The sequence below is a fragment of the Lonchura striata genome, chromosome 5, assembly GCF_050655825.1.
Source record: "Lonchura striata isolate lonStrDom1 chromosome 5, ASM5065582v1, whole genome shotgun sequence".
In the NCBI taxonomy this organism is placed as follows: domain Eukaryota; kingdom Metazoa; phylum Chordata; class Aves; order Passeriformes; family Estrildidae; genus Lonchura; species Lonchura striata.
This window is the reverse complement of record NC_140707.1, coordinates 52446567-52470637: the sequence shown is the minus strand read 5'-3', so window position 1 is coordinate 52470637 and position 24071 is coordinate 52446567. Positions and strand designations below refer to the sequence as shown.

The 24071-nt window shown below is 39.0% G+C and overlaps 1 protein-coding gene across 25 annotated transcripts in view; it reads right to left on the bottom strand.

Moving 5' to 3' along the window:
* The window catches only part of NRXN3 (neurexin 3), a 963701-nt gene that overhangs the window by 852371 nt on the left and 87259 nt on the right, over positions 1–24071 (bottom strand). For 17 of the 25 annotated variants that reach the window (XM_085582217.1, XM_021542849.4, XM_085582229.1 and 14 more), the window contains exons 4-5: positions 15021–15050; positions 12714–12725 (exon numbers count right to left, since the gene is read on the bottom strand). The exons of 2 other annotated variants lie outside the window; for them this stretch is intronic. In XM_085582217.1, coding sequence (XP_085438343.1) covers positions 12714–12725; positions 15021–15050 — 42 coding nt within the window. The remainder of the gene's footprint in view (positions 1–12713; positions 12726–15020; positions 15051–24071) is intronic. 6 more of the 25 variants (XM_085582219.1, XM_085582231.1, XM_085582225.1 and 3 more) reach the window with 1 other exon arrangement.

Sequence of the window (24071 nt, the reverse complement as noted above, 5' to 3'; positions counted from 1 at the left end):
CCAGCAGTGACTTCCAAAATCTGGAAACTGCAGAGGAGACCAAGCAGCAGGTTCAGAGGTAAGATACAGCCCCAAGGTGGGAAGCCGGAAGCCAGTACCACCAATATTAACTTGCCTGTCTCTGGCTTCAACTACCCTGTGTAGAAATATAAAACATACTTCCTGTTGGAAAGAGATTGTTCCTTTCTTTTTTGGAAAATGTTCCTTCATCAGTACAAGCTGCAAGTAATTACTCTAAGGGATAGACAATTTAGTAGGGCCTGTATTGACAGGACAGAGAGTAATGGTTTTAAATTAAAGGAGGGTAGATGTAGGTTAGATAGAAGGAAGAAATTTTTCACTATGAGGGTGATGAAACACTGGAACAGGTTGCCCAGAAAGGTGGTGAATGCCCCACCCCTGGAAACATTCAAGGTCAGGTTGAATGAGGCTCTGAGCAACCTGATCTTGTTGAAGATCTCCTGTTTTCCAGCACTATTTGCTTTCTCAACACCACAGCAAAATTTTTCTCAAATCTACAGGCAGCGCTGCACTGTAAACCCATACAGTGCCAGAGTCAGAAGATGTGAATAAGAGCTAAAGACAAACTCAACTCTTTGCCAAGGGCTACTGCCCAAAGTCCAGGCTCCCATCAGGGGTGACTTGCCAGGCCCTGTGGAAGCACAAGTCAGACTCCAGGCCAGTTTGCAGGTAAGGTACAGCATGACCCAGCCTTGCAAACTCTGCTGTCCCTACAGAGTCTAGGCATGCCAATCCCATGGGGCAGTTTCTCTTTTCATCCCAAGAGGAGGCTGAGCCCCCCTTTTCTAACAGCATTTTGTCTGCCCATTACACAGAGGGACAGAAATTACTCAAAACATCTGAAATAATTTGTGATCACAGTGTGGGGCATAAGAATACATAGAATCCTTTTCTTTTGTACTTACTACCCAAAAACCTAGTACACTTACAGAGTAATTAATTTAGTTTCATGCAACATTAGACAAGAAACTTATCACCACTTCCATTTCACACATGGACAAGCTGAGGTTCACTGTGGGCAAACAGAACAGCCTGAAGCAAAATCAGAGAAACCAAGAACCGAACTGAAGACTGTAAATCTTGTGCCTTAACACTACCTTTCCTTTCTCAGCATGACCTCCTCCCAAGCTGAGATGCTACTTTTCCATATTCAAAGGTATTACTTTCCTCCCTAGAGAGACCTGAAGGACCTGAAGGCTGAGCTGGCTTCTCTTCTTTCTCTTTGCTTAGAGAAAAAAAAAAAAGAAAGGAAAAAAAAAAAAAAAAAAAGAAACCACATCCACAAACACACTCCAAAGGCAGTCTTATTTAATCCCAGTCTAATTCCCACTGCTCTTTCTTAATCCTTTCACCTGTGAGATAATTGCCAGCATTCTGGGAAGAACTCAATGCTAATCATAGACTTGCATAAAAAGACAAAAAGAACCAGATAAAACAGTCTAAAGGAAATCACAAGGTCTGATTTAACCATGCACACACATATCTATTCCAGACACCCTGCTGAACTAGCCTCTTTCACAACAGATGAAAGGTCTGCTAATGGGCCTGGAGGAGAAGACCATAAAAAGCTATGTCAGTAAAAAGAGGCTTTAGCCTTCTCCATACTGCATTGTGGAATGAAACATCACAAAAATCAAATACCAAAATAAGCAACCAATACAAATACTAATTAGCTACCAATGCCTAATACTCAGCAAAAATCTGTAGGGATAGCTTCCTATCTTATTCTGTCCAGAAGACCAGTGTTCACAGCAGATTCCTCTTCCGTCACTTTAGCTGGGACTCCCAGATAAGAGTACATATGTTTCTACTACTCTTCCTTCTGCTTTCTTTCCCACTTTCCACTGCTGATACATTTCCTCTTCACTGAAAAAACATTGCCACTCCTTGAACAATTTAAGTGCCTTAGTTCTTTTCCATTTGCCCTTAAATTTCATGTCTTTGAAGAGAAACCCACATTGTCTCTGTGGGATGATATGTATTTTCCCAACAAAATCCTTACACAGCACACTCAGGGCACCTTTGCATTAGGATAGGTTATTTCCTTCTGTAGAATTTTTTTTTTACAGAAAATATGTGTTGTTTCCCTTTGTAAAATATGATTGCTATTTCTGTGGTCATGTACATGTTTATCTACAGATAAATACAGTTTTAATCTTTTTAGAGTATTGCTATAGCAAGTGGAATCTAATTGGGAGAGCCCTTGGTATAGGAGGCAAGTTATTTGGTGGTTTATAAAATAGATTGCACTGGTGCTTAGAGAAACAGGAATGGACAAGAGAACTCTGGCATTTATTGCCTGTTCTCCTCTAGCTCTCTCCATCTCTGTGTGCTTCTGCTTATTCAACTGTAAAACAAGGAAAACAAATAATTAACCTTCTTGCTGTATGGATGTGAAGCTGAATGATAATGCTTTGTACTCGTTGTGTATTGTTTTCAGGATATGCTCTACGTGTCAATGCAGCAGCTCCTTGTGCAGTGGTGAAGGGCTTTTGTCCCCACTCCATTGCTGCAGAGGCACAAAGGCCCCAAAACTTCACAGGGAAAGTCAACTGCAGAGCCAAGAACACAGTTCTCTCTTCTGAGGCCTCTTCACTAAGCAGGATGCTGTGCAGGAATGTACTCCAAGTATTTATAAGACACCAGTTCAGGAGGTTGGTGAGTTGTCAACATGCTACATGTGCTCTGCTGATGACAAACAATCAGCACACACACACAAAAAAATATTTTTTTCATGAGATTCACAGATAGATAAGGCTGGAAATAGCACAAGGAAAGAAAAGCAATCACTCATAAGAGTGGAGGTCATAATTCAGTATCTCTTAAAATGAACAGCTGAGAAATGGCCAATTGGAAATCCCAGCAAATAGAGCTGTAACAAGCTCAAGGCCAGAAAGAAGGGAATCAGTGTTTATCCATTGAGCTCATCAATATGAAAACTTGTAAAGAGGTTTCAAGCTCCAAAATCAGATGGGAGGAGAGTCAAAGACAAAATGATTTCTGAAATAAATTTATTTTCAGTTATTTTTGGAAGACAAAAAGGAGGGACATTGGTACACTGGAAAGCTGACAAAAATCATTATTCTCTATAAATTGCTTTGACATTGTATAAGCAGTGACCTTCACAGCACTACCAGTTTAATGGCATTTACTTCAGCAGTAGCTGATTTCACTATTAAACAGGGATGCATAGCACAAGATTACACAACTAAATCACTCTTGTAAATATTTAATATCATTTCCTTTCTTTTTTTTCCCCTTTTAACAAATCACTACCAAAGGCAGAGCACACAGTAGAAAATACATTTATTTATTCTATCCTGGAAAAGCTTAGTGCTCATGCATTTTATCTATCTAGTTCTCCAAATGACTTTGACACTTGAAAGCCCTTGTGATCAAAACAGTCTGAAGGAAGGCAATTTTGCAACCATTTAAGAACTGATTTCATGCACTGATCAACATTTACAAAACTTGCCTGATGGAATAGCATAAAATTTAACCCAACAGATTGATAGCAAACACCTGAAGGAGAAAATTAGTAAGAAAACTGCACTGGTTTAAATAAAAGTACCTTAGAAAACAAAAAGAAAGAAAATTAGAAATTGTCTCCCCACTCTTCTCTTCCCCAACAAACAAACAAAAAAAAAAAAAAAAAAAAAAAAAAAAAAAACACACCACGGCATTTAAGAAATCAAAGAGAACTCTCATACTTCTGCCTGATAATACAATAAGTGCATCCACCACATAATACTTGCATTCTATTATGGCTATACAGTGCAGCATAGCAGGAAATGAAGTGTCCACAGATTTATCTTAAAATACATCTGTTTTAATGATGGAGTCAATACAATATAGAGAACAAATCAAGTACAAGACTGTACCAAAGAAAAATTACGAATGTGTGTCTCCAATGTAATATCTTAATAGAAAATGGAATGATAAATTGAAATGCTCAGCCAAGAATTCAGTACTTTAAGGATAGCAAGTAATTTCTAAAGAGAGCCTTAGAATCTGAACATTCAGATTTTTCCAACTTTTGGCAAAGATTTTTTCCACAATCTGGCATAATGGTCTGTCACATTGTGGCAAAAATGATATTTTGTTCAAACTGCCAGTTATCACAGTTATCAGTGCCATAAAGCATCCTTTATAGCAGTATTTCATTAAACAAGTAATAGAAGTTATGTTTCTTCTCAGTAGTTTAACAACAGAGGAAAGAAAAAACAACAGATACTTAGGAACTGAAAATTCTGGGGAAAAATAATTTGGTAATCTGAAAGATAAAAAACACATATAGAATGCAGCTTGCACACATGCCTACAGACTTCTCTGAGACTGTCTGCAGAGTAAGACTATCCAAAATAAATATGAAAATGGTCAGATAAATGTGTTATTTGGATGATGGAGTTGGCCAGTCCTGCAAGGCACTGGTGCCCGAGAGCTGTGTGCCCTTGGTCAGAGCTGGGAAATGCAAATGCACAGCGATGCTAGGGCTGCCCTGGGTTTTACAAAAGCTTGCAACATCTTTAATGCAGAGCTAAAGGAAAGCCTGTAATCCCTGTGCTGCGATGCAGCAATGTGCTCTCCCCTCACAGGACAAGCCAACAGCTATGCAAGATCCTTTTATCAACATTCACAGGGTTGGAAAATAACTGTTCACAGTTTGCTTCCCAACATTAGCGAGTGAACCAAGAATTGCTCAGCGAACAGGCAGCTGAATACACATGTAAAAGACAAAGGTTCTTCAGTGATATTTATTCTAGCCAAGTTTTAATATTTCAAGGCTTATAGCAACTAACTCTTTACATAATCAAATGTAATTATCTGATCCCAGCTGGTGATCAGAACATTTATCATCAACCTGGTCATTATTAATATACCAGTAATTAGAGGAATAAAGGTGTATGCTTCATAACGCTGGCTTAATACAATTCACTATACCTAGTAAGACCTCAGGTCCCTTTAAAATACAATTATTTTAACATATTATACCTTTTTGTTACTACTATTAACAATGAAAAAATCACAAAGATATAGTATTTTAGAGCAAACACTGAATTTTTTTTTTTAAGTCTCCAATAAAACGAATTTGGTTAATTAAAAGGAATCATGTGTTGTTTTAGAAATAATCTGACCCATAAGCAGTTCCCCAATCAAACTGATTGATATGAGAGAAAAGCTCGATTAAAATGCATGCAATTGACAGAATCAAATAGTAAACACTTACCTACAAATATTACACACCATCTTCTTGCTCTACTGTAGGAGAGGAGGTGATTTCTCAGGCACCACTGTGTGGTACTGCTTGGCAAATGCTACTGACTTTTTAATGGTGACAACTGTGTACACAAATCCTAAAAGTACCAGTTCTGTTTAAAGCCTTTCACCACAAAGCAATGCTGGTAAAGAACCACTTTTATTAAATGCTTTGCAGTGTTTAACAAGAGAGCTAAGGCCATAATTTAATGAGAATGATCCAGAATCATTCAGGTTAGTGTTGGAACAGTTTTAGAGGCAAATTTCTCCCTGCACTATTTCTTTAAAATTAGTACATTTCTTCTGCTTCAGTATCAGGTATACCACAATAAAATGCTTCCAGAACAGTGAAGAATATGGCTTTTAATACTATTGCATCAAACCTCTCAATATAAAAAGCTCATCTAGTATAAGACCAATATCTCACAGAAAATCTTCTATAAAGAATCTGGGGACTTAATCCCTGCAGGTACATAACACATTCCCAAGTGCAAAATACCATTAATTTCTATAGGGTTCCCCAGCTGTTTAGGGAATGCAGTAGACTCAGCACAGCAACTTGCAGGGTAGGCTATCAGGATCCAAAATTTCAAAACAAAAAGGCTTTCAAATGCATATGCCACAACCTGTGAGGGCTGCATTCACACCTAATTCCTTGCTCTCTGCAGTGGTATTTTCTATTATCTTCCCTTATTTCATAGCCTATCAGTACTGATTTCTATACGTGCACTCCATACTACCAAGGCTCTTGAAAAAAATGAGGAAATTAAAACCTGCATGAGAAGGAGCTCTAGCTCCATGAAAAGATGAGCACAGCCAAATAAATGAAGAGTTCTGCATGTCACAGGAAGATATGCTTTGCCAAAATCAGAATCAAAACTCACAATACTGATGTGGGGAAAATCACACACCATTAGGCATGAATGAGCAGCTGACACACACGACCTTCTTCACAGTAATAGTTTTACAACCATTTGCATGGCGTGTTATTCCCTGATCTCTAGTCAAAATATTTACCATCTGGTAAAGCACAACAAATAAGTCTGCTGGTTTTAAGCTCTTATTTTTAATGTACAAGATCCAGCTTACACAGCACATATTTTCTAAACTGTTCAATACCATAATGTTATCTCTCTAGTCCACAGAAGGCCACAAGGAGCCTTAAACAGGAAACTCCCCTTTCACAGGGTTTCCTATTTTTGCAATTGTCTGATGTGTGTGACAGAGTCTATTTCAATTCCTGATGGCATTATCGTCACTCTGCTGCATTACCATAAAGCCCTGGAAATAAGCTATTACCCACCACACTCCTCCCAAACGTTATCACAGACAATCATGCACTCACAAAACAGCATTAACTGTGAGAATTAGAGTCCATTTAAACTGCAGCTGTTCCTTCATTCTTAAATAGGTTCTGAGATCAAAACTTCTTCCTGACTGGTCTCATTACTGAATGTCCATTTCAACTGGAAGAAGAAAAATATCACCTAAAAAAAATTTATTTTTTACAGATAACAATCCTTCCCTGTAATAAGACAGCCAGGTAAGTAACATTAAAACAAAAAATTTTTCAAAAAAATACAGTAGATGTTTTAGCTTTCAGATTTGTGAGTTGAAATTTTGCCTTCAAATCCTCTCTGGTGAAAGAAATGAACCTGTAATTTTGATTTTCTATTTCTCATTTCTCTTATTTTCAGAATCAATCTCAAGCTTCAATTATTTAAGGGAAAGAAGTTCTATTTATTTTTAACGACAATACTAACTCTGCATCTGCTGTTAAATGCCTAAATTTAATATACATGCTGGTGTTCTTTTCATCTAAAAACCCATGCCCTAAAAAGGCTCAAACCACCATAGTTTGCTATTATCTATAGACCTATAGTCTGCTATTATCAAAAAAAAACCACATATTACTATGTTCCATGTCCTATTCTGTTTCTTTATCTCTTTGTTACCATCCATTGGAAGGGTTTTAATCGGCAGAGGATAAACACTTTAAAATCTAAACTGAAAAACCTAAATTAAGAAAATGCACAATATCTCTTTAAGAGTCAACAGTAAATTAACTTGCCCATAACAGTGCAATAATTAGCAGTTAGTAGCTTATTAAATGGATGGCAGAGGCCAAGCTGCCATCTGGGATCTCCAGTTTCTTGTGATTGTTATTATGTCAAGATGTGCAACTTGCATTAGCTTTCATGTCACTGCGCTTGCCCTTACTTTACATGTAAATTTTAATGAAACATACAGCACTTAAAAAATCAGACATCCAACACAAGTGCTATTAGCCTGCCTTTTACAAAGCATGTGGCCTGTTTTACTACCTCAGCATCTCCACATACCACTGAATGCCTCAAATGAAAAAAACAGAGGGAGGGAGTGGAGGAGAAGTCTTTCAATTATATCAATTAAATGCTCTCTCTGGGTAGAGAGAGACCTGAGCTTCACTGAAAACAGAAGCCTACAATACAGCCTAAGACAGCAATATTTTAGCTCCTGTTTACACACAACACAACCACAATGCCTTCAAGTCTCACAGGAATCATTCTTCTTAATAAAAATGAAAGTCAGCAAAGAATCAGTGGCTTATTCACACATCAGAAAGACAGTTTTAAAACAAGGCAGAAAGAAAACATGTAAGAAAAAATTAATTACCTATAAACTACAAAATACTGAAAGCATTATTTGATACCTTATGCATACATAATTTTGTAAACTCACATGTTCATAAGTACAAACAAAAAAAATTACCAGTACTGTCCTATTATGTTTGTGTTCATAAATGTATTTCAAAGAGGTAATCAATAATAAATAATAATTTCTTTATAAAAAGAAGAATAAGACATATATTCCTTTGCATTAGCTGATATTGAACATTTAAGTGACTTCATTCCCCAAAATTTAGAAAATGTCATCACCAGTGGAATATAAAGAAATAGGACAAATGCCTTGCAGAAATGCCATCCAATACCTTACATTTGAAATCATCAACTATCAAACACCTCTACTTAGATTTCAACAAATTACATTAAAATATTTCTTTTGTCCCTAAATAAAATATGAAACCAGCAGCAAAAATTCACTTACAAAAAAAATGTATTCCAGATGAATAGCATCTTCATTCAAGGAGCTTTGTTTCTATCAAAGAGGTTTTGTATATTTGGTACTTGCTAATCATAAAATAAAATGCTTGATTTTTTTAAGTAGTCATTAAGAGTAAAGTTAGAATTGAAAGCCATCATCCTTATAATAATGAAGGATTTCTTCCTCACCAAAGGAAAACAAACCCACCACTACACATTTTACAGTCCTTTCATTAATACTTTTAATTGTAGAAACCAAAACCATACAATATTCACATTTAAAATCCAAATATTAAGATACTTTACAGGACAAAGCAGAGCTTAAAAACCACTGCCAAGGCTGGCAAGACAAATGTAGTGTTGTTTTTTTCCTTGTATAATTAGACATTTAGAGAGCACAAACGATTTAATTTGTTACTGATGTTTCACTTCAACATTTGCATAAACTCTTGGCCATTCTGCTGGACTTATTCACATACAACCATAGAACCATTTAGACTGGAAAAGACATTTAAGGTCATCAAGTCCAACCCCCAGCACTGCCAAGTCTATCACTAAACTGTGTCCATGAGTACCCCATCTACACATCTTTTAAACATCTCCAGGACTGGCAAGTCAACCACTACCCTGAGCAGCCTGTTTCCATGTTTGACAATTCTTTCCATAAAGAAATTGTTACTAATATCCCATCTAAATCCATTCCTGGTGCAACCTGAGACCACTTCCCTTCATTCTATCTCTTGTTACTAGGAAGAAAAAGCTGACTCCAACCTTGCTACGCTCACCTTTCAGGTAGTTGTAGGCAGCAATGATGTCTCCCCTGAGCCTCTTTTTCCCCAGATTAAACACCCCCAGCTCCCTCTGCTGCTCCTCATCAGACTTGTGCTCCAAAGGCCTTCACCAGCTCTGTTGCCCTTCTCTGGGCTCACTCCAGCACCTGAATGTCTTTCTTGTAAATGAGGAGCCCAGAACTGGCACAGCACCCAAGGTGCAGTCTCACTAAGTACAGGGGATGACCACTGCCCTGGTCCTGCTGGTTACACTATTTCTGAAGCAAGCCTATACAAATCCTAATGGCATTACTGGTGAAAAAGAACTTGAAATTATTTTCCTGATCAGTAAAGTCCAGTCATGTTCTTCTATTCAAGCCTACAAACGCTATTTCATTTTTCCTATGCTATTACCATCAGGTCAATATTATTGAACATCTCAAAGACATAAGAACCTCATTCTCTGAGAGCACTGCTAAACCTTCCAAGACTTAAAAGACCTACTTCAGTTAAGAGCAGGTAGGACCAAAGCAGATAATCTGATCTTGCAATGTTGATTATTAAACAACAGAATTGGCACTAGCCTTTGGTCCACACAACATGCATTTTAAAAGATCCCACTCTTTCACTTCTCTCTGACAATTAAGGAAAAACCTTCTTCATTCTGAAAATGAGAAGGCTCTCGTGTAGTTCACACTGAGCACAGCTACTGATGGAAGGAAGGAGCGAGCCATATGCCTTGGAGAAGAACCAGCAGTCTGCAGACTGCACGGGCACTACAGAGTGCCCCGTGCACACCCAGAAACCAGCCTCTCTGGTTGTTCTCCAAGTCAGAGAGGGCATCTTCAGTTCTTTGGGTTCTTGGCCCACTGGATTCCATGTGAATTTTGCTATTGCCTTCAAGAAGACAAAGGACTTAATTCTCTGAAAATAGCAGATTCCCACCAACAATACAGACAATTTTCAAAGGGGATGTGAGCCTCAGTAAAAGTCAGATCCAAGCCAAGAGTGATGGTAAGACAAAACCCACATGGTGGAAGGTAACAAAATGGCAAATAACCATTTCCTTAACAAAGACTTTCAAGAGAAAAAATTATATGGAAGAAAGTGATAACACATTAATTCCAGTAGCAAATTAAAGTTGGACATTTGTAATTTCCTTTGATATCATTTACTTCTGGGGAAGTAAACTTAATATAATTGTTCCTTAATTGCCAGTACCTCTCCAGAAGAGAGTCATATTCAGCAATTCTTGCCAAACTAAACAGAAGTCCTTGCTCATCACATATTTACCTCACCTCCATGACCAGCTCTGTACCTCAAATAAGAATTCAATGCATTTAACCTGAAACCTCAGTTCAGGTCAAAATGCAAGTGATATCGAGGTGCTTGTCTGTATCTCAACTACTCCAGCCATTACCCCAGAACACCTACAGTTCATCTTCTTTAATTTTTCAGGAATTTTAAAAAAAAATAAAATCTCCTGAATATTTTAAAAATATAGATGCAGAAAAAGCCTATTTACTGCAGTGGAAACTAATCAAACACTTGCTTTAATTGATGAATGCAAGGTCAAAGACCACTATGCTGTGAATGAGTTTTATGAAATCAAATACATCATATCCAAAATTAAATCAAATAAATCATATCTTTTAGCTACATACATGACATGAGACAGAATTGTTGACTAAAAATGACAAGAATGCCAAAAAAACTTGAACCTTCCATGTGAGCACTAAAGGCATCTGGTACCACTTTCTCTATGAGCTGAAGGCCACATGTGAGTTCAAAATTACAGTTTGAGCCCTCTGAAAGCAATGCCATTTTTCACATAGACTGATGGTTTTCTGACAATGTCACTTGCAATAACTAAAGCTAAATTCTACACATAGGGAAGTGAAATTAAATTTTCACTCAATGACACAATAAATTACACTTCAGTACATATTAATTAATTGTGGACTATATGTTATAATCCTCATGCCTAGCAGCTCAGTTAGGAGATTTGCCTTGACTTTCAGCTTAGTTCTACACAGGCTGGCCTGAAGCATAAATACCACCCAAGAAAAGAACATGAACTAACATCACACAAGACTTGCCCTGATCTACACTGACCCTTAAACCACACTAAGCCATACATCAGCTAACTGAATTATTGGCAGCTGTGTTGAGGCACAGTAACATTTTATATGGCCTGTTTAGAGCTTCAGGTTCTCATTTTTTTTTGCAGTGTATGTATGTGATCATTATGTTCTGATGTTTACCTCTTACTGAGAAGACAGCTCTGAGTACAGCTTAGTTATTACCCTCCATCACCCAAGTTTGGAGAGAATATAAAAAATATTAAATTAATTATTGAAATATTTTTCCAACCTCAAAATAGAACAAATAATATTGATTACATTATGCATTCCATCACAGAGAATTCAACAATACAAAATTGTTAGAAGAAAGCTGGGCATCAGAAAAAGGAATCATACAAATTAAGGTGTTTAATATGTCTTTGTGCTCCCCAGAACTCAGATATTACAATAGTAATTATTAAGCAGAGACTGCTTGTGTCTCAAAAGAAAGTTATTATGAACAAATCCTCTGAGCTCATATACCTCTCAAATTCATAGCTGCACAACCAGTCATTTCATTCCCCAGTGTCGTAGTGGCATGGACACAGCAACATCATCCAACGTGTTCAAATCATGCTAATAAATATATCAGATTTTTCAGTAGTGTATTCATTGGAACAGAGTAAGCCTTAGCATAACAAAACCTTTTAATCTTTCTCATTGGGAAATAGGATCAAAACCAAGATTTTTCTCAAGCCATGTTTATAACTTATCAATCAATCTTTACTTTTCCTTCCAGGCCAGCTGAAGACCCATAGCAAGTTTGCAGCATTTTGCCTTTTAGGCAGTTTTGATAAGGGATGGATTACTGTCCACAGCACACCTAAGACAGGTGTGAACTACTGAAGAGCAAGTTGGAGCACCAGAGAAGTCTAGCATGCCCTGTGTTGTACTGGGCTGCAAAGGAAATGGACCTCTCTGTTTAGCAGTGCTGATTACTTCTGCTTCCTCTGCAGCTTTTTTGCAACTCAATTTCTCTTTGAAAAACACCTCTGAATAATGGGAAGCAGAGCCAGGGGAAGAAACAATAGCTCAAAAAACCTCCATTGTTGAATAATATTGGACAAGCCCAGGTTCTGCTGCCACCAACACCAACAGAAAAGCTACCAGCAGTGGCATCACTCTAGAGCAAGTGTCAGCAGGGTGAGCTCACAGGCCTACGGCTCTATCCTTGACCAAATTGATGAATCCTTTGCACCCCATCATCATCAGCTACAGATGGCCTGATACTGAACAGCCCATATTTAGTGAGAATAGGGAGAAAATAACACCTCTCAGGAAGGCCTCAAAGCATTAATCTTAATAAATATTTCCTCCATAATTCAATACAAAAGACTGTTAAGAGACTTTTAAAAATAAAAGCATTAAGTTCTAATATGAAACACATTCATAAAAATACACTGTGCCCATCAACAAACATTTTACAAGCAATGAAATCTTAGAAAGAATGTGATCTCTACCTTTACTTCTACCTACAGACAGGAAGGTGTGCATCCAGTTAAGAGGAGGAACAAGAGAGGTGTCCACCATGGAGGAGGCAAAAGAGAAGAGAAGGAGGAAGCATAAAAAACCACAAAAATATGTCACTGGCCATACTTCAAAAAACAAGGAAATGAGCATATTTATCTAGCAGCTAAACCCAACAAAACATAACATCAAGGGAAAAACAAGAGACGCACCACAACTAAAGCACAAAACAAAGCTTAAACCACTGACAGTACAATCAGTAGCTGCCTGGTTAAGCTTTAATTTGATTTTCTACTGAGAAATGCAAACTGCTCATGCAATACCATGCCAGTGATATGCCTCAATCCACGTCAAATTCAAAACAGCAAAGGCAACAACAGACTAGGACAGGAAAAAAATAAATCTCATGGTAATATATTTGCTAAACACATCTCACCTACTAGAGCTAATGTATTTGTATATAATGTTAACATTGCATATTTACTCACACATATATATGTGCATATTTATACCCATCATATTTTTATAGACAGTAAATATTTATCAAAAGGCAGTATCTGTGAGTTTGTTGGCAAGAAAAGGAAAGCCACTGTTCCCTGATGTGTTATAGATATACAAGGGTGGCTGAAGTTGCCAGAAGCCAATAGTTTTCACATTTTTTGCCAGATAAGGGAGTATAGAAAGTGCTGATGACTGACCTAAATAGGTCATGCAAGTCTTCATGAGCCAGCTGGGTTGCAACTTGTAATTTAAATGTCCAAGTGCAACTGTTTACATAATCTAGTGCTAAATCACAATCTACTCCAAAGAAATGTTCAGTGGTTTTGAGAATGAAAATGGCCATCAACTGTTCTGATCACTTTCCAACATACCTTCCTCTGCCAAAACAGCTTGCCATACTCAACTGCATCCTGAGCAACTAGGTCATGCTGAAGGGACCTGCTGGATGACCCTTCAATAAGCACAACCTCTGAGCCATGAGCCCAGCTGAGCAGTAAGTGGCGACACAGAAGGAGCTCAACGCTCTCCCGAGTTTACTCAGATGCTCCACATGCCAAACACTGTGGCCTTGACCGTGGTCACTGTGGTCTTTTCCTACCTTTCCTACCACACAGGGATGTTATGCCATATAGAAACTGATAAGTAAGCCCCTACTTCACTTCTGATTGTTACCTAACCTTTCATGACCTCAGAGCAGACATCCATCTTGAAAAATAAAATAAAAACTGATTATGTCTCAAGTCTTTCCTCATTTCACTGAGATATATAGAAATTACATCTGTTGTACTCAAGCACCTAATTAATCTTTAGCCTACAGTGGCACTGTGTACTATCTTATTCCTTGGACTGTCTGTCCTCAGATACATGCTTACTTAATGCCGAAAAAGCTTTCACATAGAACTAGTCTAGAAAAGCCTCACCAGGCTTTACAGTCAAAACTTACATTTTCTTCCCATAGGCCAAACACCTGGTCTGGTTTTCCTAGTGTACCACTTGCACACACCATGCATTGTTACGTCGTTTCACTCCTGCATTCACAAGACTAGAAGGCATCAGGAGTGCTGCTAACTCCTGTGCACCCGTGCCAGCAAGACACTGGCACTGTCAGAGGCAAACAGAACCACAATTCTCCTCACTTTACCTGTTGAAACCAGCTTCTTGCACCACACCCTCACAGTGCAAAGTGGGACTGACTACCCCATCCTATCACAGACAATAGATCTGTACCTCTGTGCAGGCTGAAATATTAATGTGATCTCTGATATGGGCCTAGATCCCATTTGTAGCTCAATACGGGGTTAGCCCTGTTGTTCTTCTCAACAATTTTGTTCTGAATGTATTTGAGAATTTTAAATTGCAGACACAGGACTTACAGGCCATTATATGCAAATTTCCCCAGGATTCATAATGAGTTAGGATCATGCCACGAGGGTTATTAACATACTTTTTGTAATAACTGTACTCTTAAAATAAAGACCAACGTTGAGGTCTACATTTAGTAAGCAGAAGTGGGAGTCATTACAGCTGGCACAAGAAAGAAATGGCAAGATAAAGTAATTGGTGGGTTGCATGGAAGAGGGATGCATACCTTTTTACTATCCATGGAATCATTTCATGCTCCCTCCTAGGCATCTCAGTCCCAGGTTGACAAGAAGCCTTGGCTCATGGGACACAGAAGCAAAAAATGCAAATGGCTTACTGGCACTCTGTAAGCTTAGTTGCTTTTGTTACGCAATGCAGCAGGGACAAAGCTCCTTCATGATCAGTGACAGAAACAAAGAAAAAGTGGAAGGACTTACCTTGTTCACTCATCATCAGGTGTGAGAGGCCTGAGAGAGAGAGAGAGAGAGACAGAGAGAGGAAGTAAGAGAAAAAGAACAAAACTGGAAAAGAAGCAGTAATGTCCATGCATACTGGTCACGGTCCAATACCCGTCAGGATTGGAGCTCACATACTTGAACTAGACCAAGTATGGTTGTAGCACACAGGGCACAAAAATTTGCAGGCACTGCTCCACACACTGAGCAGGAAAGCATCTGTCACTGGTAGAAAAAATCTGCTGCTCATGGCAGAATTGTGTCTGAGGTTCAGCACATCCCTGGGGGGGTGGCTCCAGAGGCACTGCACACCACTATAGCTAAATGGGCTATGGAATCCAAGGTCTGCAATGACAGACTGCAGTGAGCTGTTGTTCCTCTGGAGAGATACAGAAATAACTTCTCCTCAGCTAGAGACTTTAAATTCAAGATTGCAGTGGTCAGTAAAAGGGATGCCATTATCACACCACACTTGCTTCAGATGAATCCTCTGGTCTAAATGCATACACATACAGAAAGCTATCATTATTGAACATGTGGCTTCATCATGTATTTTTAGGAGTCTATCAACACTGTTCACACTTACTAATTAGACACCAGTACACCAGACATAGCAAGGACTAAAAAAATCACCTGTAACCTATTTAAATACACCTCCACTCCCTTTCTGGGTTCAGTGTCCTAGGACAGTGTGCTACTTTATGGCTCTATAGCCAAAGCTACTCTTCAGTTTCATAACTGAAGGTAAAGCAAGAAGGCAGCACAGCTCCCCTCAGCAGAGACAGTCATTGCAGATGAGGTTGAAGTGTTTACTTGGGCTTCTCCACTCTGATAATTTATTCTGGTACAAACCTTGTTTGTTTCAATCAAATTCTATATCCAGGCCAATTTTCCAATAGGTTTACTGTACTGTATTCAGACAAGTTTTGTTTAGATATTCCGGTATATATATCCACACCCAAGACATTAAGCATGAAGTGACCCATTAATCAATTTTGTGACACAAGATCACAGAACTAACGTAACAAAAATAAAGTCCTAGACATTCAAGCCATGAGGAACCCCTTTCATACTTGGTTCCCTGACCAACTTCCCTTAGCTTGATTCCTTCTCACATCTCCTACCTCTCATAGCACTTAATATGGCAGGGCCTTCAATGCATATACACACCACAGACACCATATTTTAAGTCAGTTTTTTTAATCAAACAAGACTGTGACTTTTTAATTTCATGGAGGCTGAGGTGTCAAATGAATTTATTAGAATGAGAATTTTCAACAAGCAGCATGCTGAGTTTGAATTTGTTTATTCCTTTCTCTTTCATGGTTTTCCTTTGCATTGGCTGAAGAAATCTAAAATCCAGATCATCCTAAGAATATGTTCACCCACAGAGAACTTCAAGCCAGATAAGGGGATTAATAATTGTAGAGTCTAAGGAATGCAAATACCTTAATGTTCTTGAAGATTATTATGGATTTAGAAAAATAATCAGAAACATAACATAGGTTTAGATTCTTTTAGGTCTTTCAGCTATAAATAAACCTAGCAGATTTGATACTGTAGGACACTTCTAGTTTAAATTACAAGATATAATTCAGTGAATCATTTGCTCTGCTAGGAGAGTGGGTTGAATTTTTGTCTCTATTTATGGCAACCGACCCCATCATTCTTGACAGGCAAATCTTAGGTCTGATCAAACGGACACTTTAAAGTCACTGTAAAAGGCAGGAAGACAAAAGTATAATTGTTAGGACCTATAACACACAGAATCCCTGTACCAATGCCAAAAAAGTGAAAAGGCTGGAAGGTCTCAGTATGACATGTAGCAGAAGCTGGCTGAACAGGGAGGGGACATCAGATCCAAAGAGGAGATGGAGATCCTGAAGCCTTGTACACTGTGGGCAAGGAAAGTCATACCTAAGAGGCCCAGCATGAACAGGAGCAGCTACTGGGGATGGCAGGGGTTTTGTCCACTTGGACACAAACCAAGAGAAATCCCCAGAGAAGGTTCAAAGCAAGAGCCTACATTAAACAACATAAATCACACCAGAAAAAAATCCATTTTCTCTCCACCAGCCACAGAGGAGCTTTAAAAATCTCAAAAGGTCAGGAGAGTCAACACCCCTTTTTGTCCTTATCCCCAGAAGGCCAATGCCATGTGCCCTATCTACCAGGCACATCAGCCAGATGCATCCCCAAAAGCCCTTTGCCTGAGCTGAGGAGTGAACAATCCCCCAGAGAAATGCAATGTTGAGGCCCCCGAGGCCTTGGTTCAAATACCTGTAAAAGAAAGTATCCCTAATAAATATTCTGGCACTTTCTGCTCCTTCACAGATTTGAATTACCACAGCAGATTTGAAATACCATGGTACTGGTATTGTATGTACCTCTTGATTTTTCTAGCCCCAACTCAACAATGAAAGCAGGGAGATTAATGAAAAATAATGTCCTCCCCCCAAAATGCTACTTTTTCCTTTATTAAAATAGGAAGAAAAAGGAGAGTGGACTTGGAGACAGAACAAAAAAACAGTATTGTATCATATGTTGTCCATAGACAGAGACCCTTATCTTAACAAAGAATATCAACAGAATTCCAGATTCATTATTAGATAAATAATAATATAACTAATGAAATAAAATATCAGCTTTTCTCATCTGAAAATATTCCTGCCTTGCATTTTAAAGTACAAGTGAAAATTAGTGTATTTATCTCCAAGAAAATGTCATTAACAACCAAAACTTCAACCACTGAGATATAAAATCCATGACATTTGCAACATGTGTACCAAAGGCCTCAAATCAGTCAGAATAAAATCAAGGTGGAAAATGCAAACTGACATAGTTGTCTCACCTTTACATCAGTTTCAAGACATGACAAGATAATAAAACAATTTTCAAATCATAAAAGTCAAAGCCACCTCAAGGTGGAAAGTGGTAACACTTGCTATTGGACTGTAAGAAACTAATATGGCATCCAACAAACAAGTGCAAGAGCTGTAAGAATTGTTCAGACCTGCAAACTAGACCAGATTTTTCCAGATCAATAGGGACACCTATCACCATGCTATTTGGGCAGCAGTCATAAAGAAAAGCAAAATTTTTAGCAGGCTCAGGATACAAATGAACTCATTAGGCCCCAAAGCACATTATTCACATATCGTACCATCAGAATGTTTGTGCCAATAGCCATCTCATTTCAAAAAAATCCTATAAGAAAATGTGGTTTTCCACCTAAACCCAGGTGAGACATGTTTTCCTTTGAATCTTGGATTTTTTCAACAAGAAACTTTGATTAAAGTCTCAGCTATAAGGAAACCCAGCCAATGTAGAACTTAGAAAAATTGATAAAAATCGGCATGAGATCTAGTAGCCAAGGGATTTCATGCTTCTTCTAAACCAATTTAGTCATCCTTATAATAATTTACTGGCTGGACAGAAGTGATGCCCAACAAAAAGTGTGTAGTAAGTAAACCTGGAAAAGGTTTAGGAAAACTTCAGAAATAAATGGCTTATCCACCTGTAAAGAAATTTTATGTCAAAATCAAGAATATGGAGACTTTCTATTCCTGAGCCTCAAACATGAGTGACAATAAGGACAAGCACATGGCTTCAGAAGAAAACTCTCAATAGGTTTTTTAGATAAACATCTGCTTGTACTCAACCTCTCGAGGCCCAGCTTCTTTGAACATTCAGCAGTAATGTGAAGAGAAAGGAGTCTGTTTCTTCAGACCATCAGTTTGTTATTAAGATAATATGTCCATTGCTGAGGGCAGACAGACCCAAACTCTGCTCTCTGGCCATGATTTATGCCTGCCACAACTGACTTTTCCTATTTAGGTCTGGGAGGCTTTTTTAATATTTCTTTAACCTACTACCCAATCAGTATTTTCTTAAAGTTTAAAATGAAGTGCCCTTGATCTCCAAGAAATTCAAATTACATTTTTTTTAAAAATTGCAAGCCATCTGCTTTCTATATCAAAATAGTAAAATTAAGTGGCTCTAATTGTACAAAGTACCAAGGGCTAACATTGGATTCTTATGAAGCCAGAAGGACATTTTTAAAAGTAGCTTCAGAATACAATGCTGTGAAAGAGCAATGTAGTAACAGCAGTCCTCATATTTTACAGTTTGCTAGGGGCAATTTTCAGTGTGGAGGAGAAAATAAGGGAAACCTTGGAAACAATTTGAATCCTGCTCCCTCCCATCCCATTAGTACTTAGCAGTTAAAATGAAAAATAAAGCTACAAAACATAAGAAGGTGAGGATAGCACAAAACACAGCTGAGAGTGACAAGTGATTGCAGCAACAAAGGAAGATAGACTCGTTCATCTAGTTAATTATAGCTTGTCCTGTGCTACTGGGCCCATGATCTGGGGGTGTGCACGTGTGCGTGGGTGTGCACGCACTGCTGAATTGCTCTGTTATGGCAGGCAGCCTCAGTATTTCCCTTTTAATGATGCTACCAAATGATTAGCCCAAAAGCTCTTAATGAGTGGGAAAAGAGACTGCCAAGCAGCAGCAGCAACCCAGATCTCCCCTGGGGCAAGTTTGCCCAGTGAGGATCTTTTTTCAGGATATCAGGCTGCATGACCCATTCAGACAATAGCAGGGCCAGCTGCAGTGTAGGTCTGAGATAGGACACCAGACCCTCTAGTCTGGGATAAGCACAAAATCCTTTATGGCAAAGCTGAAGAAAAAATCATGCAAACCAGGGACTCCTCCAGACATAAAATTACATCCACTATAGAGAAGAGCACTCAGATGAGTACTGGAGTCTGTTGTTTTCACCTCCTTTCCAAATATCCTGAAAGTAGCAGTTCCTTAAGAAATAGGCTTTTCTCTACTCTGAGCCTCATACACCAGCTCTATTGGCCATTCCCTTTTCTACTAGGGAAGAGAGTTGACAAGCTCTTTGTCTTCCATGTGGTCTTCATAAAATAGGTATCTTGAGTTTCTCTAAAACCAAAAGTCCAAAAAAAAAATTCTGTGAGGATCCCCAGGTACCAAAAAAGAGGACATTCCAGCAGGGCCAAACAATGGGACTCAAAAGAAGCAAAACCCTTGTCTTGAGAAATGTGTAGAATGGAAAAAGAAGCAAAATCATTCTGCAGCCTAGTTCAGACCTTTTACCTGCTAGACAGGTCAGCTCTGCCAAGAGGGTAACCTGATTTCTTGGCTGTTGGTGTACATGGGGACTATTCTTTCTAAGCCAGCAAAGCAGTAGCACAGGCTGGGGAGGTCAGCTCTGTTTGATTCAACCATGACATGCATGACAGCCAAGGGGCTGCTCTCAGGCCCCAGCAGTGAGCCCAGCCAGGAGTGCAGTTTTGTTATTGTAGCCGCAGGCCCACTTCCAATCCAATTACACACAACAGCTGTGCTAGCTCCTCTTTCCCATCCCCTTTTCTTCCTCTGCTATGTAATTCCAGGATAGGTTTTGTCACTATCAGGAGCAGTGATTCAGGGTGAATGGCATCCACTTTGAGTGATCAAAGGAATAGGAACATGAGATAGAAACCAAAGAGAAAGTTTTTTACCCCAACATCTATGGAAGCAATAGTGGAAAGAAAAACATACTATCTCCTTTGACTCCCAGCAGAAACAGTATTCTGACATTCCATGTGGCATTCTCCTGTAAGCATTTGAATAGGAAGGGTTACAAAAATGGTGGTGTTTGAAAACATGAAAACAAAACATGCAAGTGTTCGCAAAGATGGCCACATGCACAAGAGAATGTGAGAGTGCATGTGGAGGACCTGAGAGTGAATGCATTTTATCTGATCCACAAAATGCATATCACTGCAAATCAGAGCACCCAATCAAGTAAGCGCAAAAGTTGAGAAAAGAATTTAGACATGGAATACAATTCTTCAGCTTAGAAAATATATCTCTGACAATATATATGATTGAGATAAAACCCCAACTGAGACAGAGAAGGTGAACAGGAAATGTATTTTTCTTTATTTGTGGGAAACACAAAAAATAGGATCTACTGAATTAAATTCTCAAGTAACAGGCGTAGAAACAACTGAAATAAAGTACTTTCTAGATTTCAATGATTAAACAGTGGGACTTGTTAGCACAGGATAAGTGGAGTTAAAAAATACAAGTGGATTAAGAAAAACAAAGACTGGATATATCCAGAAAAAATATGCCCATCAATGACTGCAGAACACAATCTGGATGCAACATCAGGTCAGAAAGTCCTTAAAACAGTAATTACCAGGAAACACCAATGTATTGAGACAAGACCTATGCTATCATAGTTTCTTAAACTTCCTCCAAAGCATCTACTTTCATAAAAAGATACTTCTAGGGTAGAGGAATGCTTGCTCTCACCCTAGTGATTACTACTACCATATCTTTGCAAATGGTTTTGTATGCAACTAAAATAATTCACATTCCAGTGTAAGAAAATCACATTAGGGAAGAGTACCTGTGCAAAGGTCATGAAATAATCAAAATAATGGTGACACCTATGAAGAACCCAAGTTCATACACACTGGCTTCAAACTCATTATGAGTGGCATTGACAATATGGCATAAATGGAATCTGACTCTGATCTAGTACCTCCAGCAAACAGGAAACTTCAGATGGGCCAACATCCATCATTTTTATGGGCCAAAAGCAGAGTTTTCCTTTAAGGAAGCAGAAGCCAGCATGCAGGTACTGCTTAAATGACCCTATGACACAGAGTAAGGGAGACCAGCTATAACAGCAGACCTGAGGCGAAGAAGGGAAAGAAGGATTTAAAGATGGTATTTGAAAGATTAAAAACCTGGATCAAAAATGTGCTACATTTCAACAATATCTGTGTTTTTATGAAGGATTTTTTCAGGTAAACAAGGAGTAATTTTTCCTCTGGGAAGTACCTAGGTAATGTCTACTGTGTTTTGTCCATTCAGTTCTATGCAAACTAGTCAGCAGTAAAATAATGACAGCCAAATGTCCAGAACTGAATCTCTTAGCCTCCTACCCCATAAACATTTAAAAATCTCTCCCACAATAGGAATAAGCATGGTATGAATAGGAAAAGTAGTATTTAGACTCTGACACCCCCCTCCCCAGGTATGAGTAACAGCCTCCATAACATCAAGAAATCATATTTAGTTCTTTCTCCTGCATATATTCTTTCACTTAACAAAAAAAAAAAAAAAAAGTGAGAGCATATAACTTTCTCTTTGATGTGTTGGTCTTTTTCCAACTACTTATCTTTCAGAATCTATACCACTGGTAAAGAATAGAAGGTGCAAAGAAAGAAGCAGATATTGTACAGAAGTGACAGAGACATCCATTCTGGTCTGTGCTGCATGCCACTTCCCAGTCAGGCACTTAAACTCTGTACTAGGGCTCTTAAACTCCATAATATTCAGCCCTAGAACTCAAACCAGATTGTGGATGTGAGGTGAGGCTGTAGCTATAACCCCAAAGGGAAAACTTAAGTACTGAAAGAAGCTATTTCTCCTCTACATGACACAAGGAGTCAGTGACCCAGCCAAGTGCAGACAGCAACAATCCCAACTCCGGGGCGTTGTTCAAAATGTGGTGTTGTTTTATAACTGAGGTGTTACATTTGCAGGAAAGGTGGGCTGACATCTGACAAACTTTTTTATATGTGAAATGAGCCAGATGGGATCAAGTTTGCTCTTGAAAAGAATACGGCAATGAGCCCCTGTTGCTGGAGGGTTCTCCTTCACAAGCAGAGACCTCACATCCAGGAAAGGCTTATGCTACACATTTCTGTTTACTTTAAAAATAGTCCTCTTTGCACCTTGGAGTAACTGCACCCAGCAGAACTCTGCAGTACCCACAGCTGCCAGGTCCAGCCTATTCACAACTACTTCCTCTTAGTGGGAAATGAGTTTGAACCAATCTATTCAACAATAATGAATACTTATTTAATCAATGGGCTCTTTACAACCCTTCTGCTGCCTGTGGGTAGTTACCACAAGCACATAAAATCCATTATTTGTCTTTCAAACAGTAGACAGTTAAAGTAACCATTTTGATAGGGGCCTGAGGCTCTGTCCTTGCAATATAGATAGCTAGATGGCCAATTAGCTCTGTTCTTGCAATATAGATAGCTAGATGGCCTGCATAGCTTAGCAGAGGAGAAGCATAGACCAGCCCTCCACCCCACCTCCAGAGGTCCCTGTCACTACCCAACCCCACAGCAGTGCCAGTGCACCTCCTAGGGCGAGACGAGCAGAGGGATGAGACTGACAGGAGTAAACAATGACAGAGCCTTGTAATGAGGTATGGGTAATTGTCAGACTGAAAATGTACAGATGACTGAGAGAACATATGAAAAAGCATTCATGTATCACTAAAAATCCACATGTGACTAAAAATCCACATGAGAAAGCACAGAGCAGTCCTGAAAACAAGAACACATGTATGAGCAATGGGAAGAATAAAAGATGCACATCCAAGCATAAATCATGAGACTGCAGGACAATAGGGCAGAAGAGCACAGTCAGAGAGCAGAAGGATGGACCGCTCCACTACTGCTGTAGTGCCCACACTAACAGCAGTAGAGTCCTGTACTGGTTGTGCTACCTCTGCCTGGGCTCCTACCAGTGGTGCTGTCAGCTCCTGCACACCAAGAGATGTCCCTGATATTATCTGAGGCAAGGCTCATTACCAGTGGAATATCATGTGTGCTACTGGTAGAGCAGAGCAAGGCCAAGCTTTCCCAATTCCTCTGCCACACACATCAGCACCTTCAGGATGTCGTGGAGAGACTTGTAACTCCGCTTTTGGTGCAGGGACTGTCAGATCCTGCCAAGGCAAGAGGAAACAGGAGTTCCTGGACACCTCAGACTGGGGAAGAGCTGGTGCAGTTTCAGCCTCATAGATAACTGAAAAGATTGCACATCAAAGTTAACAGAGTCTTCTTCTTTCCAAAGCATGCCAGGTGACGTTTGCCACCACTCAGCCACTTCCATTGCCACTGCTGTCAGTTCAGATACATACAGAATGCCAAAGTTCTCAGCAGAACAAAAAGGTGGCTGATGAGAGAAGCCAAAAGG